The sequence below is a fragment of the Colletotrichum karsti genome, assembly GCF_011947395.1.
Source record: "Colletotrichum karsti strain CkLH20 chromosome Unknown Scaffold54, whole genome shotgun sequence".
NCBI classification, from domain to species: Eukaryota; Fungi; Ascomycota; class Sordariomycetes; order Glomerellales; family Glomerellaceae; genus Colletotrichum; species Colletotrichum karsti.
The window spans coordinates 170,428-188,517 of record NW_024065954.1 but is presented as its reverse complement, the minus strand read 5'-3'; the positions used below and the strand labels follow the sequence as shown (position 1 = coordinate 188,517).

General features: G+C 51.6%; 4 protein-coding genes across 4 annotated transcripts; all 4 read left to right on the top strand.

Annotated features, from left to right (window-relative positions):
- Positions 1–155: 155 nt before the first annotated feature.
- CkaCkLH20_12093 (short chain dehydrogenase) lies at positions 156–979 on the top strand (the record flags this gene model as incomplete). The annotated part of the gene is made up of 2 exons (XM_038894807.1): positions 156–192; positions 255–979. 2 exons carry the CDS (start codon positions 156–158, stop codon positions 977–979), a joined length of 762 nt encoding a protein of 253 aa, XP_038739887.1.
- Positions 980–1,511: 532 nt separating this feature from the next.
- On the top strand, positions 1,512–2,803 carry CkaCkLH20_12092 (Clavaminate synthase-like protein; the record flags this gene model as incomplete). Its single annotated transcript, XM_038894806.1, has 3 exons — positions 1,512–1,837; positions 1,893–1,950; positions 2,177–2,803. 3 exons carry the CDS (start codon positions 1,512–1,514, stop codon positions 2,801–2,803), a joined length of 1,011 nt encoding a protein of 336 aa, XP_038739886.1.
- A 1,087-nt stretch (positions 2,804–3,890) lies between these two features.
- On the top strand, positions 3,891–12,154 carry CkaCkLH20_12091 (uncharacterized protein; the record flags this gene model as incomplete). Its single annotated transcript, XM_038894805.1, has 9 exons — positions 3,891–4,594; positions 4,671–5,091; positions 5,155–5,244; positions 5,309–5,432; positions 5,920–6,096; positions 6,154–10,097; positions 10,159–10,233; positions 10,295–10,635; positions 10,699–12,154. 9 exons carry the CDS (start codon positions 3,891–3,893, stop codon positions 12,152–12,154), a joined length of 7,332 nt encoding a protein of 2,443 aa, XP_038739885.1.
- A 591-nt stretch (positions 12,155–12,745) lies between these two features.
- CkaCkLH20_12090 (thioredoxin reductase) lies at positions 12,746–13,711 on the top strand (the record flags this gene model as incomplete). The annotated part of the gene is made up of 1 exon (XM_038894804.1): positions 12,746–13,711. One exon carries the CDS (start codon positions 12,746–12,748, stop codon positions 13,709–13,711), a length of 966 nt encoding a protein of 321 aa, XP_038739884.1.
- Positions 13,712–18,090: the final 4,379 nt, after the last annotated feature.

The window sequence follows — 18,090 nt, the reverse complement described above, 5'->3', positions numbered from 1 at the left end:
TTCTTATTATATTTGCAGCAGCGATTGCTTCGCTTCGCTGTATCGTTGTAGAAACAACCGACATCGCAATTTGCACGAAGACCGATTCGCAACCAACTTCTCTGCCTCTACCTGTTCCATCGACTCTAACAGGTACAACACTTCTCGCATTCATCATGGTTTCAACCGACAAAAAGATTGTCTTCATCACCGGTACGTCTTCCATTCCGAGTATTTGACTTGCATTACATGCTGACATACGTTGCTTTGCAAAGGCGGAAACCAGGGTGTTGGCTACGAGACAGCCAAAAACCTGCTACTCTCGTCTGCTGATTACCATGTAATTCTGGGTAGTCGCGATGCCGGCAGAGGCGAAACGGCTGCAAAGGAGTTGCGGTCCGCAGAAGGAGCCAAAGGCAGCGCATCCTCAGTGCAGATAGATGTGACTGATGACAAGTCCATTCAAGCGGCAGCGGATCGCATCGAGTCCGACTACGGAAGGCTGGACGTCCTCGTCAACAATGCCGGCATCATTTCTATGGCGAGCCCGCCTAGCACCGCCGCCTTTCGGAAAGTGCTGGACACGAACGTCATTGGAGCTCTAGGCGTAACTGAGGCGCTGCTGCCCCTTCTCAAGAAAGCTGCTCACACGCCTGCGCGCCTTGTTTTCGTGAGCTCCAGTATGGGATCCATCACACATGCCGCCGACCCTTCCTCTCCTTACTACAACCCCCACGGCACCGAGTACAGAGTCAGCAAGGCGGCAGTCAACATGCTGCTGACCATGTACGCTGCTCGACTGAAGCCCGAAGGATTCCTCGTTCTCGGTGCCGATCCGGGGTTGTGCGCCACCAACTTCACCGGAGACCCTACTTCTTTGAGGAACAGGGGTGCTGCGGAGCCATCCGACGGGGGTGAACGCGTCGCTACGGTTATCAAGGGTGAGAAGGATGAAAATGCTGGTCGCGTTGTTGGAGTCTATGGTGTCTGTCCTTGGTAGTATGTCACATCCTCACCTCAGCCAAAGTAGTCCTAGGAACAAACAGATCATCGATACATATAGTGCTACGATATTTGACCTTCTATTATTATGACAAGAGCTAAAATCTGAGATAAGCACATTCGTTCCTAACGTTTTGCATATGTTGATCCTCAGAATGATTCTTAGATCGTTTTGGAAGAATGTCAAGTTTCTGACTGGACCGACTCCCTCCTGAATCGGCTCATATAACATCGGAACAAGCTTGAGTACGTGTACTTCTGTCTATGTCTATGTTTCTGGTACATAAGTTTCCGTATTTCAACATAATCGTAATACTAGCTTTTATGTTTCGAAACGGTAACCCCATCTCATTCCACAGTTAGTTTCGATTGAGCGTAGCCACATCCAACTCACTCTGTCATGTGCCCAATACCGTCGAGACCAACTTAAAAAGGCATTGCGAGGAAGAAATTCTCTGACCGCTTCCCGAAAGATTCTTGAAGCATCACATACTGGGATATCTTACACTGCAATCAATCTTATGACAGCGATGTCGTCTACTACTACCACTCAGTCTCTTCCTGCGGAAGTTTCTCCTGCCGCAACCTTTCCCGAGGGACTGCCCACTGTCGAGCTTCCCCGCATCTCTCTTCGAGGCCTTCTCGAAAATGATGAGACGGAGATGTTGAAGATCTTTGACATATGCCTCACCACGGGGTTCTTCTACCTCAATCTTCAAGATCATCCCGACGGACAGCGACTGTGGGAAAAAGCCTGCCGAATTTGTGAGGTCGGCAAACAGACCCTCCCCAAGTTGGACATGGACACCAAACTGTCTTACAAAGCCAGAGAGAGGACTGGCGTATTCGATATGGGGTCAGGCAAGACATGGACGTAACATCTCAACATCAGAGCTAACGCGACTGGTCAGATACAAATGTCCCAGCATCAGCAAGACCGGCGAGCCTAAGTTCAGCGAAGCCTTCAACGTAAGCAGACCCTTGAAGAACTTTCTTCGATCTCCCCCACCCCCCTTGAGATTCTCGCATCATCTCGGAGCCCATGTCGAATAGAGCGGGATTGACAAGGGGGCGACCGCCGCGCCGCATGAGCACATATAATAACGTGGGGTCCGTCTGACAGGTTCCACTCTACGAATTGTTGGTGGATAAGACAACAAGCTTTCGGCTCCCGTCTTGGCTAGCCGATCATCAGGAACTTTTCGGCTCCATCCTAACGCACGGCAACGAGATCTGCCGCGTATTGCTTGGCGCCCTGGAGAAGCACCTTCAGCTCGACTCGGGGAAGCTTTCATCTCTGCATCGAGTGCAGGATCCGTCCAACGACTTCCTTCGCGTGCTGCGGTATCCTGCAACCCTCCCTGGCGACGACCCCAACGCCGCTAAGTTCCCACCCCATCGTGACTCCGTCAGCGTCGCCATCCTCTTTACCTGGGTTGGCGGTTTGCAGATCCTCGAGCCAGGTAGTAGCAGCAACCCTGTCACCGGCGGCTACGACGAATCTGCCTGGCGATGGGTTGAGCCTGTGGATGGACACGTAATTGTCAACCTTGGAGACGCCCTTGCCGTCCTAACAAACGAGGTCCTCAAGTCGGGATTCCACCGGGTCATCGGCGCGCCGGGGAACCAGGCCCGGTTGGACAAGTACAGTGTCCTTTTGGGATATCGTCCTGCTCTCAACACCCCCATGCGCCCTCTTCCCAGCCCCGTCATACCCCCCTTGAGCGATGAGCTTGCCGCCGCACCTATCCAGACTTGTGAGGAGTGGGGGGCGCAGCGTGTCCAGAAGGTCTACCAGGTCCTCGAACAACGCAAGACATAAGCGGGTGATCTTTTCTGGTGCTGCCATTGGTCAGAGGATGACTTCTTCGTTCGCGCATCTGCGAGTACATAAAGTCAAGAGAATCATTATTCACAGAGAAAGTCCGTAGAGTCATATAGGCGAAGCATCGCTTGAAGTATGACCGAAGTTGTTTTGGGCATTTTCGTGTCGAGTAAGACATCATGAAGAAGTGGTATTTTGAACATGTGCAATTATCTAAAGATGTCTTCCCATTGGAGAGGCACAAATGCCATTATCCTGATTTGACCCGCACAAGACGTTTAAGTGACCGGAATTTAAACCCATTGCCTCCCCGAAGGATCGCTGACCACCGTCGAAGAAGTTATCCTCAACTCCCTCAAGTGTGTCAGGCTTCACCCTTGCCACGCTTCTGCTCGTACTTGCTTTGAGGCTTACACCATAAGTTCTCTCGGTTCGCAAACGAACCAATTGCACCCGGAAGAAAGCCGCATATTTGATGTGACATGAAGCTTCAAGGACACTGTGTAGGAGTTGACCAATATCTCACCAGTGGATCCCCGCATCTCGTGAGATCTTGGTGTCTTTTAGTCGGGGCAATTTGGCCGAGGATAACTGCAGTAGATACCAGAGTTGCCACTTCGTTTGTGGAGACTTCCAAACGTTGCAGTAAGTCTCGGCCCAAACAGCCCTGACATGGCTGTATCAATACATGAGGCCTTGGGAAAGATACAAGTGTGTTCCTTCGTGACATTGGAAGGATGACGCCCCCTGCCCAACGCACGTAGGCTTGGTATGTGTTTGACAGTCAGATATCTAGATTGATCCGCTTTCGAGACCCTCAAAGGAAATCTTGCAGAATTGACCGCATAAGCCGGCTCTTGAATCAATGATTGGTCCAGAGAGCGTAAACGCAATCAAGAAGAAACGTCCATCTCAGGACTGACTTTGGAAAGCCGATGACGGTTGTTCTTCTTCTACCTTACGCCATTATTCTCAAATAAGCCTAATTCGTGGCCCAAAGTCTAGAGTGTTTTCTTACTTTTCTTTCTTACTCTGTCCCGGCACATTCACATTTCTCTCCGTACTTTCACACCATCTTGAGTCTATGATCAAGTCCGCAATGGCTTCTGTTCTTCCCGAAGCCTCGGGCTTCTCAACTTCGCTGGATAAGATGAACTCTCAAATCGGCACATCCGAGATCTTCGACACTGAGTCTAATAGCAGCTCTCAAGTCGAGCCAAAAATGGACGGTCAAACCTCAACTCCTCCCCTGACGGAGAGCTGGAGCGGTGCGGCTTCAGAAGCAGGACATCAAACCCCTCGGCCCATCGCCATCTGTGGAATGGCTCTCCGTCTTCCCAACGGGATTCGCGATACTGACGCGTTCTGGGAAGTTCTCGTGAACCAGAAGGATCTTCGGGGCCCGGTACCTGATACTAGATACAATGCATTGGCCTACACGGACAAGCTCGGCAAGCGGGGTGCCATCAAGACGCAACATGGATACTTTCTTGATGAAAATCTCGACACCCTTGACACAAGTTTCTTTACCATGAGCAGGACGGAGCTTGAGCGATGCGATCCGCAGCAGCGTCAGCTTCTCGAAGTGACTCGCGAAGTTCTCGAGAGTGCCGGCGAAGTCAACTTCCGCGGAAAGCCCATTGGATGTTATGTTGGAACCTTTGGTGAAGACTGGCTTCAGCTCAGTGCTCGAGAACAGCAACATGCCGGCGGATACCTGATGACTGGCCACGGCGATCTCATGTTAGCCAATCGCCTCTCTTACGAATATGACCTCAAAGGTCCTAGGTGCGCAGAATTTTCGTGTTATTTTCGCATATCTTGGTGCACGCAAATACATATACTGACAAACAATGTTCTCCAGTATGGTGTTGAAGACTGGATGCTCAGCATCATTGATTGGTCTTCACGAAGCCTGCCGCGCTCTTCAGAGCGGAGATTGCTCGGGCGCCATTATTGCGGGCGCCAATCTCATCATGGGTCCAACAACGACGGCCGCCATGACCGAGGAGGGTATGCTCTCGCCAGAGGGCTCTTGCAAAACGTTCGATGCTGCCGCAGATGGGTACGCCCGTGGAGAAGCTGTGAACGCCATATACATCAAGCTGCTCGACGACGCCATTCGTGACAACAATCCAATTCGAGCTGTCATCAGAAACTCCGGCACGAACAGCGACGGCAAAAGTCAAAACTTGTTGACGCCGAATAGCGCTGCGCACGAGGCCTTGATGCGTAAAGTCTACGCTGACATCGGCTTGGATCCGGGCAAGACAGCTTTCGTCGAGGTACAGTCTTTCGGGCACAGAACCATGAGTCCGACGTGGTAGTCTAACGTGATTATAAATTAGTGCCACGGTACCGGAACGCCAACTGGTGATCCATTGGAAACAAATGCTGTTGGCAACGTCTTCGGATCGCATGGCATCTACATAGGCTCAGTGAGTTTTTTGTAACGCATGTCTCCTGATCAATCGTCTGGTCGCTAATAGCCGGGGGGAAAAGGTCAAACCCAACGTTGGCCATTCTGAGGGCGCGTCAGGCCTTACGAGTCTTATCAAGGGAGTTCTGGCTCTTGAACACAACACCATACCACCCAATATCAAGTTCTCCAACCCCAATCCTAAGAGTGAGTCCCCAAGTTTCTACCCTAACCAACGAAAATTTCTCACATTGTGTTATAATGTAGTTCCGTTCAAATCCAAAAACCTTAGTGTACCAATCAAGCCAGAAGCTTGGCCTACGGGCCGCGACAAGCGAGTGAGCATCAATTCATTCGGAATCGGAGGCTCAAATGCACATGTGAGGAGAATCCAGACCGTTCAAATTACATTTGGTCGTGTGTTGATGAAACCACTTGTACTAGGTCATCCTCGAAGCACCCCAGAGGCTAGCTGTCACAAACCCAATCCCGAAGGAATCTCAACTTCTCATCCTTTCAGCCAACACCGCCAAGTCACTCAAGACATCAATTGAGGGAGTTCAAGATTATGTATCACGCTTCCCTGAGAAAATTTCCAACCTTTCATACACACTCGCATGCCATCGGGAAAGTCTCCCCCATCGAGCATTCATGGTTGTCAACAACGAAGGTATTGTCACTGAAACCTCATCAGCCACCAAGGCCTCCTCTACTGAGCCTCCGGTTGTCATGGTATTCAGTGGTCAAGGCGCACAATGGCCTGAGATGGGCAAAGACCTCTTTCATGCAGACCAAGCCTTCAGAGATGACATTCGAAAGATGGATTCCATCTTGAAGTCGTTGATCCACCCCCCTAGCTGGACTATCGAAGGTAAATAGTTCTCGCGTGCACACCTTGAGTCGATACAAACTAACGTTATGTCCCTAGACGAAATGTTGGCGCCCCCCGAGACAAGCCGACTTCATACTGCCGAGTTGGCTCAACCATTGTGCACAGCATTGCAAATTGCCCTTCTCCATCGCCTTAGACGAGCCGGAATCTGCCCGGTGTCTGTTGTCGGTCACTCAAGCGGTGAAATTGCAGCCGCATACGCCGCAGGTGTGATTTCTATCAAGGAGGCCATCATAACAGCTTATTACCGCGGCTATATTACCAAGTCAACTTCACTTGGCGGTGGTATGGCTGCCGTCGGGTTGGGTGTAGCCGATGTAACACCCTACATCCAAGGCACGGCTAGTGTTGTGGTTGCTTGCGACAACAGCCCGAGCAGTGTCACCTTGTCTGGCGATCTCGACGCTCTGGATGAAGTTTTGTCTGAGATCAAGAAAACCAAGCCGGATACTCTTGCCAGGAAACTCAAGGTGGACATGGCATACCACTCGCACCACATGGGACCCCTTTCGGCTCGCTATGAAGACCTTCTGAGAAAGGAACTGGCTGCTCACGAAGATCTTTCGACCGCTCCCTCGACTACCAATATCCCTATGTTCTCCTCCGTTGTGAGAAAACAGATCATTTCCAGCAGGGATGTTGGACCTTCGTACTGGGTCGCTAATCTCACTTCTCGTGTTCGATTCACCGACGCCATTCTCAGAATTTTGGAGGACCAGCCTCGGTGTCTCTTCCTGGAAGTTGGACCTCACTCTACCCTAGGCGGTCCTCTACGACAGACTTGCTCTGTTTCTGGCACTGAGTATCGCTACGTGTCGACTCTTTCCCGCGGCTGTGACTCTTTCCGAACTGCCCTTGCCGCGCTTGGCCAGCTTTATCAGCACGGAATTGGCATAGATTGGTCGGCCGTAGTGCCCTCCGGTCGGGTGTTGACAAATCTTCCGCGGTATCCTTGGGACCACAGCAGCGGTTCATTTTGGTACGAAGCTCGAGTTTCAAGAGAGTCACGGTTTCGCCAGTTTGGACATCACAAGTTACTTGGCCTGCGTGTTCCGGAAAGTTCTGACGTTGAGCCTCTGTGGCGTAACCAACTCAGCTTGGTGGATGAGCCCTGGCTCTCTGACCACAAAATCCGTTCCGATGTGGTGTTCCCGTTCGCTGGCTACATCTCCATGGCTGGAGAGGCGATTCGTCAGCTGACGGGCGTCCAAGGCGGGTATCATTTGCGAGATGCAACTGTGAAGTCAGCTATGATCCTCACAGAGCAGTCAGTGGAGCTTATTACTTCACTTCGACCCCTCAAGTTGACGAGAACAACCGACTCTGTTTGGTACGAGTTCCGCGTTGTGTCATATAACGGTTCAACTTGGCTCAAACACTGCGAGGGTCAGATCAAGGCCAGTTCCGACACGCCGGCACCGTCTCAGAAGCCAAGCCCAGAACAGATGATTCGAAACATTCCCTCAAGCCGATGGTACGACTGCATGGACAGCATTGGTGTTGTTTACGGACCAGAATTCCAGGCTCTTTCGGACATCGTGTCAGCAACCACAGACAACGTAGCTGTGGCCAAGGTGATCAATGAGAGTCGTCATCTTGACGAAGCGTTCCATCTCCATCCAGTGGCTATAGATGCCTGTCTGCAGCTCCTTTTGGTTGCTATGGTAAAAGGCATCGGCCGCAAATTCGGCCAGCTACGTGTCCCGACCACGATCAAAGACTTGTTTGTCTCACGTGGTGCTCCTGTCATGACTGCCGTTGCTCGGGGTGAACAGTCTGACGACCTCTCAGTAGAGGTCACAGCGGGCGACAGTGTTGTACTTCGTCTCAGTGGCCTCGATTTGACTCCTGTTGACGATGGCCATGTGACACAAGAAGAGCCTCACGCAGCTGCTCGTCTTGAGTGGTTGCCCGATTTCGACCTCATCAACCACGCGACTCTGTTCACGCCCCCTCGATCGATCCCGGAGGAGACGCAGCTTCAGGAGGAAATGACACTCTTGTGCATCATCGAGACAGCGGATAGGGTCCGAGATCTGACACCCTGTAACTGGCACTTCGAGAAGTTTCGCAGCTGGCTTGATTTGGAAATTGGTCGTGCAAGAAATGGCACCTACCCACTACTGGAGACGTATGGCAAAGACTATCTCGACATGCCGTCTGAGCAACGACAAGCTATGATCGAAGAACGCTACAAGAAACTTCTCACTCTTTCATCCAAAGGCGCTGTTGCGGTTGGCATCAAGCGCATCTACGACAACTGCCAGGCCATTTTCTCAGGACAAGCAGACACGCTGGACACGTTGATGCAAGGCGACATCTTGACTGAGATCTACAACGCCGTGAGCTTTGGGAAAGGAGATTTCTTCAAGCTTCTTTCGCACTCGAAACCTAACCTCAGGGTTCTTGAGGTTGGTGCTGGTACCGGCGGCACTACGGAAATGATTCTTCGAAACCTCGTTCGTCCAGACGGTCTTCCTGCCTACGGCACCTACACATTCACCGACGTCTCTGCTGGCTTCTTTCCACAAGCGCAAGACCGTTTCTCATACGCGCCCAACATGGATTACCGAGTCTTTGATATCTCGCAAAGCCCTTTTGAGCAAGGATTCGAGGCCGGTACCTACGACGTTATTCTCGCTCCCAATGTCATCCATGCGACGCCATCTCTCCGCGAGACTCTCGGTAATCTGCACCCTCTGCTTAGAACGGGAGGTCTTCTCGTGCTCACCGAGCTTTGCGCTGTTGTCCGTACACCCAACTACATCTTTGGCAATTTCTCGGGTTGGTGGCTTGGAGAGTCTGACGGTCGCCCTAATGAGCCGTACGTCAGCGTTGACCGGTGGGATGATGAACTCAGAAACACTGGCTTTTCTGGTGTTGACACCGCGGTTCGTGACGCTCAAGAGCCATATCACTATTGTGCGGCTATTGTGAGTACCAAATTAGACGAGAACAACAACACTGCCAAAGCTGCATGTGGCTTCCCAGGCGTGTCCGTTCTCGTCGATGATCCCGTGGGCGTCCTCTCTGGAACTGTGGTGGCGGAACTCCGAAAGTCAGGTATTGAGGCAACCGTCTTTCAACTTGGCGACAACGCACTACCCACCGATCAAGATATTATCTCTTTGCTCGATGTTGAGGCGTTCTTCTTTGCCGAGATTGACTCGCATCGTTGGACAGACTTCCAACAGGTCCTTCAGCGACATGCGTCCGGAAGCATCTTGTGGTTGACCAGGCCGGCCCAAATCAACTGCAAAGATCCGCGGTCGGCTCAAACAATTGGCGTGGCGCGTTCCATCCGTGCCGAGTCGCGCGTACCCTTCCACACACTGGAGATTGACGCTGCCGAGCCAGATTTTGCGAGAATTGTGCGTCAAGTTCTACAGAAGATGCAGCGCAGTAGTGATACTGAGCTCCTGGCCCCCGACAGGGAGTACGTGGTGGACAAGGGCGTCGTCAACATCGGTCGTTACCAGCCATTCCTTGTCAAAAAGGAAATGCGCGAGATCGGACAGATCTCTGGCGATGTGGTGGCGCGGCAAAATTTCATCAAGAGTCTGCATACTTCCCATGTCGGCTCTTTGGAGAATTTGTCTTGGATCAGCGATACTGCCAGCAGCCTCGAGATCGGTGATGATGAAGTGGTTATTGAGACCCGAGCAGTTGGCCTGAACTTCAAGGATGTGTTGTACGCTATGGGAGTTCTCAAGCCTGACAGCAACAGCATTGTTCCTTTCGGGCTTGAAGTTGCTGGCGAAATATCTCGCGTGGGCTCTGCCGTGTCCAACTTGCAAGTCGGCGACAGAGTCTTGGCCATGCCACCGTCCGCAGCATTCAAGACCGTCGTCACTACCCCAGCCTCCTTGGTACAAAGAATACCTCGGACTTTGAGTTTTGAAGATGCAGCAACGTTACCAATTTGTTATACGACTGTGATTGAAGGTTTGGTCAATTTGGGTCAGCTCGAGAGTGGCCAGGTAGGTCATGAACCCATGTCAGTCCTCAGAGTATGTGGCTCTAACGTAGTCCATTCCGTAGTCCGTCCTGATTCATTCAGCCACCGGAGGTATTGGTCATGCTTCAATTCAGATATGCCAGAGCATGGGAGCCGAGGTGCGTCATACGGCTGGTGATCGTTCGTCAACGTGAAGACTCACTGATCATGACTCTGCAGATTTATGCCACTGTTGGCACCCAAGAGAAGGCAAACTACCTCGTTGACAAGTTCAACATTCCAAGAGATCATATATTCCACTCTCGCGATGAGTCTTTCGCCGCCGAACTCAAGCGTGCAACAAACGGGCGTGGAGTCGACATCGTGCTGAACTCGCTCTCTGGCGAGCTACTTCATGCGTCTTGGGACTGCGTCGCTGAGTTCGGCAAGCTAATCGAGATCGGAAAAAAAGACATTGTTGAAGGCGGAAGCCTCAGCATGCAAAATTTCCTAATGAACCGGTCTTACTGCTGCGTTGACATGACGCACATGGCCCAGAAGCGCCCTCAGCGGGCTGGAGCGTGAGTCCCAATTCTTACCCCGACGGTGGAATAATGTGCCAGAGCCGGATGGTTTGCTGACAGCAACGATGGCAACAGACTATTGAAGAGATGCATCGACATGTACGAAGCCGGAAGTATCGGAGCCTTGAGTCCCGTGGCCACATTCGAAGCTGCCGCGGTTCAGGAGGCTTTCGGCTGGGTCCAAGATGGAAACCACATTGGCAAATCTGTTGTGAGAATTCCTGATGACATCTCAACTATCCTCAGCTCGCCTCAAGATACAAAGTTGCAGCTCAAGAGCGACGCATCGTATCTGCTGACGGGCGGACTTGGGGGTCTTGGGAAGGTCATTGCCACCTGGCTTGTCGAACATGGGGCGAAGTCGTTGGTGTTTCTATCAAGAAGCGCCGGGCTCAAGCCCGAAGACCAGGCTTTCTCGCGTGAGCTTGAAACTTCGGGGTGTTCCGTCGTCTTTGCACCTGGTCGAGCTGAGGCGAGGGAAGACATCGAAGGAGCCATCGCCCTGGCCCCTCAGCCGGTTCGAGGAGTAATTCATCTCGCCATGGTCCTTCGCGATTCTCCAATTGCCACGATGGCACACGAGGACTGGCTTGCAGCCAATGACCCCAAGGTCAAGGGAGCTTGGAACCTTCACGAGTGTCTCGAAGATGTTGCTCTAGACTTTTTTGTCATGGCGAGCTCACTCGTGACTGTGGTGGAACAGCCAGGTCAGGGCAATTACAGCGCATCCAACACTTTCCTCGAGGCTTTCACCCAATATCGAAGATCGCTGGGGCTTCCGGCGTCAGTCCTCAACATCTGCCCTATTGATGGCGTCGGCTTTGTCGCGGAGAATTCTTTCGCTCGCAAAAACATGAAGGCACAGGGTCTTTACTTCCTCCGCGAAACAGAGCTGCTCGACTTCCTCGAGCTGTCCATTCAACTATCGCCTGTTTCGGCCACAGCGTCTTCTCGTTCGACGTCCGAGGTGGCCAGTAACGAAGCCGTCACACACTTTGAAATTCCCGAAAAGCTTCTCTATAAGAGCCCATGGACCAGCATGTCTCAGATGGTGATGGGTCTCAGATCAGAGGGAGATCTCAAGAACCCGAACACCCGGACCAACTGGCGACGGGACCGTCGAATGGGTTTCTACCATAACATCAGCGATTCGGACGCTTCACGAGCCGCGTCATCCGCACAGAAAGGCTCTAGCGAGCTTGCAAAGTTTCTGGTAGACGCAGTCAATAACCCAAGTTTGCTGAGCGAAGCTCGCAGTGCAGACTTCTTGGCTCAGGAGATCTGCAGAAAGGTTTTCAGCCTCATGCTGAAGGAAGAAGAAACGATCGATACGTCGATGACACTGCAGCAGATTGGGCTGGACTCTCTGATGGCGATCGAGCTGCGACGCTGGTGGAAGCTTGCCTTTGGACTGGAAATAAGCGTTCTTGAAATTTTGGCGACTGGAACTCTGAAGGCTTTGGGGATGCTTGCGGCGGACGGATTGAAAGCCAAGTTTACGCAGGTTGCGGAGTAATTCATCTAAAGCTCGTCATCTAGAAAGTTTTCAGAAGAGAGTACGAGATATTTTAAACAGAGAAATGCGCCAGATGGGTGAAAGAAATTGTTGTCCCGTGACTATCGGGTATCCAACTAAGAGTATGTTCGCATATCATTGTTGAGACCAAGAATGCTTCATCCTCATTTTAAGCCTCATACTCAAAATGTTCTGACCATGAATATGCGCAAGACTTACGAATCAAGTAGCGCAAATATTCACAGAGCTTCAGCCACCCGGTCCGCCGCAGTTTCAACGCCGGCGCGGTCATCTCGGACCATTATTCGGAGACATTTTCCCGGCCCGGGCGGTCGCCCCACATCCTACCGGTCTCGGCGACATTCTGCCGTAGCTGGTCCGGGACCTCGGAGACATATGGGCACGCGAGTCACAACGATTTGGTATAAAACCGCAATAAAAAACTATTGTAAATCCAAGTTTGTTCGTTCATCGTAGACAGACTTCCAAAGACACAAGCAACCTCATATGATATCCTTCCATAAGACATTGCATAAGGCATTTACACAGACACTTCTGCTTAATACGATGACATCCAACACCACGGCTCGAATGCTTCACGATGTTCTCATTATTGGCGCTGGACCTGCAGGTCTCTCCACAGCCACCGCTTTGTCTCGCCAGCTCTACACCACAGTCCTCTTCGACTCGGGTCTATACCGCAACGCCCGCGCAACCCACATGCATAACGTCCTCGGCTTCGACCACGTCCCTCCCCCTGTTTACAGAGCCAAAGCAAGATCAGACATTCAAGCTCGCTACTCCGAAACCGTAACATTCGCCGACGTCGAAGTCACCAAGACAGAAAAGCTCAACAACGGCATCTTTACGGCTGAAGACGCAACAGGCAAGACTTGGTTCGGACGGAAACTCGTTCTTGCCACCGGTGTCGCGGATATCATGCCTGAAGAAATACAAGGCTTCGCAGACTGCTGGGGCCATGGAATCTTCCATTGCCTCTTCTGCCATGGCTTCGAGGAACGCGGGTCTGAAGGCGCAGGGATTCTTGGCTTCGGGATGCTTGGAAATCTAAAGATGGCGTCACACATTGCCTACATGGCCCGCCCGCTTGCTAGGCAAGTCACAATTTACACCAACGGGAACGAAGCCCTAGCCTCAGAGCTATCTGGTTTTCCCGGTTCACCCTGGAGAGTTGATCCGCGCAAGATTGTCAAGACGCGCATGGGCGAGAAGAGCAACGTCATCATCACCTTCGCCGACGGAGCAGAAGTGATGGAGGGTTTTCTAGCGCATGCACCTTACACAAAGGTGAACGGCCCGTTTGCTGAACAGCTTGGTCTCGAGATGGCGGAAAACGGAGACATTAAGACTTCACAGCCATTTGGGGAGACGAGCATTGCGGGGATCTACGCGGTTGGTGATTGTGGAAACATGATCAAAGCCGTTGCACCTGCGACCACAGGTGGCGCGATGTGTGTGGCCGGCATGGTAGTGCCGTTACAAAGTGAGCCAAAGGTCGAATTAGATGCGGAAGCGACTGAAAAGATTATTGGGTGAATCTTATTTTGCAAAGGCAGGTTTTCTGATTCGAGCACAAATTCAACATTGATATTGATTACATTTCCCGCATGTGCCATGAAGTGCCATGAAGTGCCCCAGGTTCTTTGGACACGCCTTTGTCTTTCTTCTCCGTGACCTTGCCTTTCCCAAAAGGCAAAGGAGAGTTGTCTAAATATGCAAATGTAGCAGGGTGATCGCTTCGCTCTTTTGAAGGGATTTCAACTCAAATTGTATTACATACAGAGAGTCGAATGACGTTCCCAAGATCGAGATTACGGAATCATACGGCACGTCAAGCTCAGGAACATCGCCGTCCACACCAAGTAGCCTGGGCCTGAGGTCTTGGGATGGGCTCCGAGGACTTTGCATATGTTGCTATCCAGGGGGGATGCAATATCGGCCACCTCAAGGCAACAAGATTACATCTGCAAGTAGTTGAGAGAATGCCTCAAGAGTGTCACACCGCCTCTCGCAAAACATTGGCGATGAGGCAGCCGCCGGACAAGAGTGCAACGGTTCGCATAGTCCCATGCATGTAGATGCGCATTTAGAAACGGTTGTCCACCCTACCAGCATCATATATCTGGCTGCCTGCTGGCAGGTACCATATGGTTCCGGTTTCTTCTCTTCAATCCAATCTTAATGAGGACGGTGGTCGAGTCTTCTTACATCCAAAGAAGTCTACCGCAAGCTTTCAGGACCCGCCGAAGGACTTCCCTGCTTGCCTGGTAGTCTCCCCAAGCACTCCGAAATACAAGGGGTTAAGAAGGCTGGCAACGTATCGTGGCATGAGGGATTCTAGAGATGAGCCCGGTCTTGTGGGGGCTAGAACACCCCGGAACCAAAGACACCCCGTTCAAGCTATGTCGGAGATAGTATCCTGTCCGGTGTGCGTCAATAAAGAAGCCGGGAACTCGTCCGGGTTTTGTATCCAATATCGAATTCTCCTTATGAGAAGCAAAACTAGTTGTTAATTGTAACAAGCCGCTCGCCAGTGTACTCATGACGTAGCTTTTCGCATCTACAACGACGGAAAGCGAGTCCTCCATCACGGATTTCAACACTAGTCTTTGTGAAGTTCCTCGGACTTTTCAATACTGCTCGACCCTCAAAATGCCGAACCGATGTCAAACTCATCAGACGTACGGCCCGACTCCTGTCGGCGTGCATTAGTGCCCACCCACATCTTTCCATCGCGGCGTGCCGGGGGATTAGGCAGCAGAATTTCTGTCTCCGCAAACCCACGCTCTCCTAACCGCATTCTATCCGCACGGCAAACCGCCCGCGAATCAACACAGCTGTCGATATCGCTTCCGACGCCACCGTCCATGGATGTCTGATGAATACTTACTCCCTGTTGCGCTTTGTGTGTGAGCATGTGTGGATATCAGGCGAGGTCAGGAGACAACCACAACTCAAAGCCTCGTCCTCCTGTACGTAGTAAGTTTTCGTGACTAAAGATCGGAAAAGTTGGAAGCAAAGAGCTGGGGTAATAAGCAGGGACTCCACTGTGAAGCTTCCCAAGTTAACCTGGTTGGCAGTTTTCTATCGAGATCGAAGGCAGCTCTAATTTGCGTTTCTTTCTCGTAGAAAGAGACTACGGTGTATGCCATTTGACATTAAGCCCAGTTCTTGTGATATGTCTCTCTCCGTCTCACTCCCGGGCCCCTGTACATGTGGAATTCTTCACTTGGGCCTGTTCAAAAGCCGTGTTTTTCATTAAATGCGAGTCAACATGAGCTGCCGCAATTTGACACATTTGAAGCAGACTTATACACAATGTGATAAAACGGAATCTCAGAACAGCATTAGCAAGCGATGTTGAAATATTCTTTCTGGAAATCTGACAAAGGGTGTTCGTTTAAACCATTACTACCGGCATTGATATATTATTCTGGTCAGCTTTCTTGATCTCGAGCCCTACGACTCCCAAACCGTGTCACCGAGAACGTTTTGTTGCCCTTGTCTCTCATATTTGGATGGAACGTTACCAGAAATAGCTTCGGATATCAAAACGTTTCTAGTCCTGCCTCCTTGCGCGTGATCTCCATCATTGAAGAAATATCAAGCCTGCAATGACATCGGCTTACAGCGAATACTTCCTCCGTCGTCTGAGTAATAGCCCCAGCCCTCCGGTCTTCCGAGCGGGGCTGATCCCCATCAAACCGCGGCGGACTTCCTTCTGAAGCACGGTCTAGACACTCGTCTGACGGTTTTCGGTCTCCGTGAAACGAAACTTTGTCAGGCAAACAAGGAAATCAACTTGTGGCAGGAGAATAGAGGGAGCATTAAGCTCGGGTTCCCGGTGTTCTAGACTTGGGTGTGTCTGAAGGAAAGCTTGCATGGGGTTTTCGTATATTTTCTGGGAAAGATTCTGCGCATGGGTAGTTTCCGTATACTCGCCAATGTTGTGAACTTTGATGGCCACACACATCTAGACTTCCGCAATTCACCGGGTTGCGGACCACGTATACTGGACGGGCTCCATCTAGAGACACTGTCGACCATACTCTACTCCCTTGCATTCCGCTCGGCGTTGCCTCTTCCGTCTCATCATAATGATGCCCTCAAAGTCCAAAAAGAAGCGCGCAAGAACGCACTTAACGTTGCGCCGACAAGGGTCAATCTTCACGAGTATATTCAGAAACTACTAGCCATCATGCGCAAACCATTCCACTCCGTGGGACTCGTCGAGAGGATCTCCCAGTAACTGTAAGCAAGAGACCACCTGCCATATCGACGGTCATGCGCATATGAACGAGTCAGAAATAGAAAACGGAGTTTGGGATTGACGGGTGTCATCCCATCCAATCCTCGCGTGTTTATGGGATGAAACGGCGAGGCAGCGACGGGTTGTTCCCGGCGTGGGGGTTCAAGCATTTCCCAAGTGGGATTCGCACCAGCATCTCGGTGCGAAAAGAATCATGGTAATTCCGGAACGGGGGGCGAAGAAATATTGGTTTCGTGATCAGGGTCTAGGTAGGCTCGTTGACCTTCTATTATGCGGGGGTGGCTCATGACAGACTCAGGGCCCCGCCAGGCGCCGGCCGGGGCTCTGTTGATCATTCATGCGACCGCCGCGGACCCCCCTGGAGTATCTAAGGTGAGGTGAGGCGGGATGAGGCTCCTTTTCGCGCCGTTTGGGCACATCACAAGTCACAACTCTGAGAAGAAGATTGTTGGAAATTGAAGGTACGTCACTACTGTCGGGTGGTCGCTCTCCGCCGAAATTGCTCTCAGTTGGCGCCGAGAAGCTTTGACGGCGGCGGGATCCTTCTCCGGAGCAGTCTCCAAAACGCGACCGGGGCTTAGACTAAGATGGTGTTAGTCGAACCTGGCAGATGACGCCGACGTTAGCAAGGTGTGCTGTCGGCGATGTAAAATGGATTTCGTGACCGAACGGTGGTGAGGAAGTGCGCCAGTAAGCCCTTGTGGGGAGTTCGTGGCTGTCGTCTCCGTCCGATCGCGAAAACGGTGCGATTGTGAAATCTGCCGTCGATTCCAAGTGTGATTGAGTGCGATGGTGGGCACTAGGAATCCGCGACGTTGGTGAAAAGTGGCATCGTCGCTGACAGGCGGAAGACGAGTTAAAAACAAAGGTTTCAAATTGTAAGTTCTGGTGGAACACCTCGGTTTGGAACTAACGACCATTGAGGCGGAGCGGTGTCATCTAGTGATGGCCAGAGATTCGAATCGATCAATCAAGGTGGCAGTAAGTTGAAGAACAGCAACATCGTAGGCTGTTCGGATTCCGTGCTGGGATCATTGTAGACAGAACTGGATGCTCCACATGAAGACAAGGTGGTATTGGCAAACGTCGCCTGGATCTCGGTTCTGGTAGCCGCCCGCAGAGTCGCGGATCCGTTTCCTGCCATCTTTGGGTCATTAATTATTATATCATGGGATGAACAAGGGCTGTCCAGGCTTGCTTTCTAGAACGAGCTGTTCCGCCGGGGCATTACTTGCCTTTCCCGGACGATGAGGCTGTTATTGCCTTCGGCACATCCGACCTTTTTCTTGTCTGCGAGTTCCAATGGTAGCGGACAACTTCTTTGTTGAAGGGATCTTGCAAGATGAGAGCAACAAGAAGATCGGGGGGAGCTTGGAACTGGAACAAATATTATTCGAGACTGGCATCGTGGCTCTGCTCGGCTCGCTCGCCCTTGGCGAGGGCTGGGCGACATAGGCCTCAGCGAATTGGGATATATCCTCCACAATCAAAATGTCCACCAGCCCAAGATATCACCTTTACGAAAAGACTCTCCAGCCTCTCGTGACAACGACCTTCCCTTTACGCGACCGCCATAATCATGACCTCTAGTGGATGACACCATGCGCCTTGCTATGAAATTTCCGACTCTCATCTCGTTCTGCTC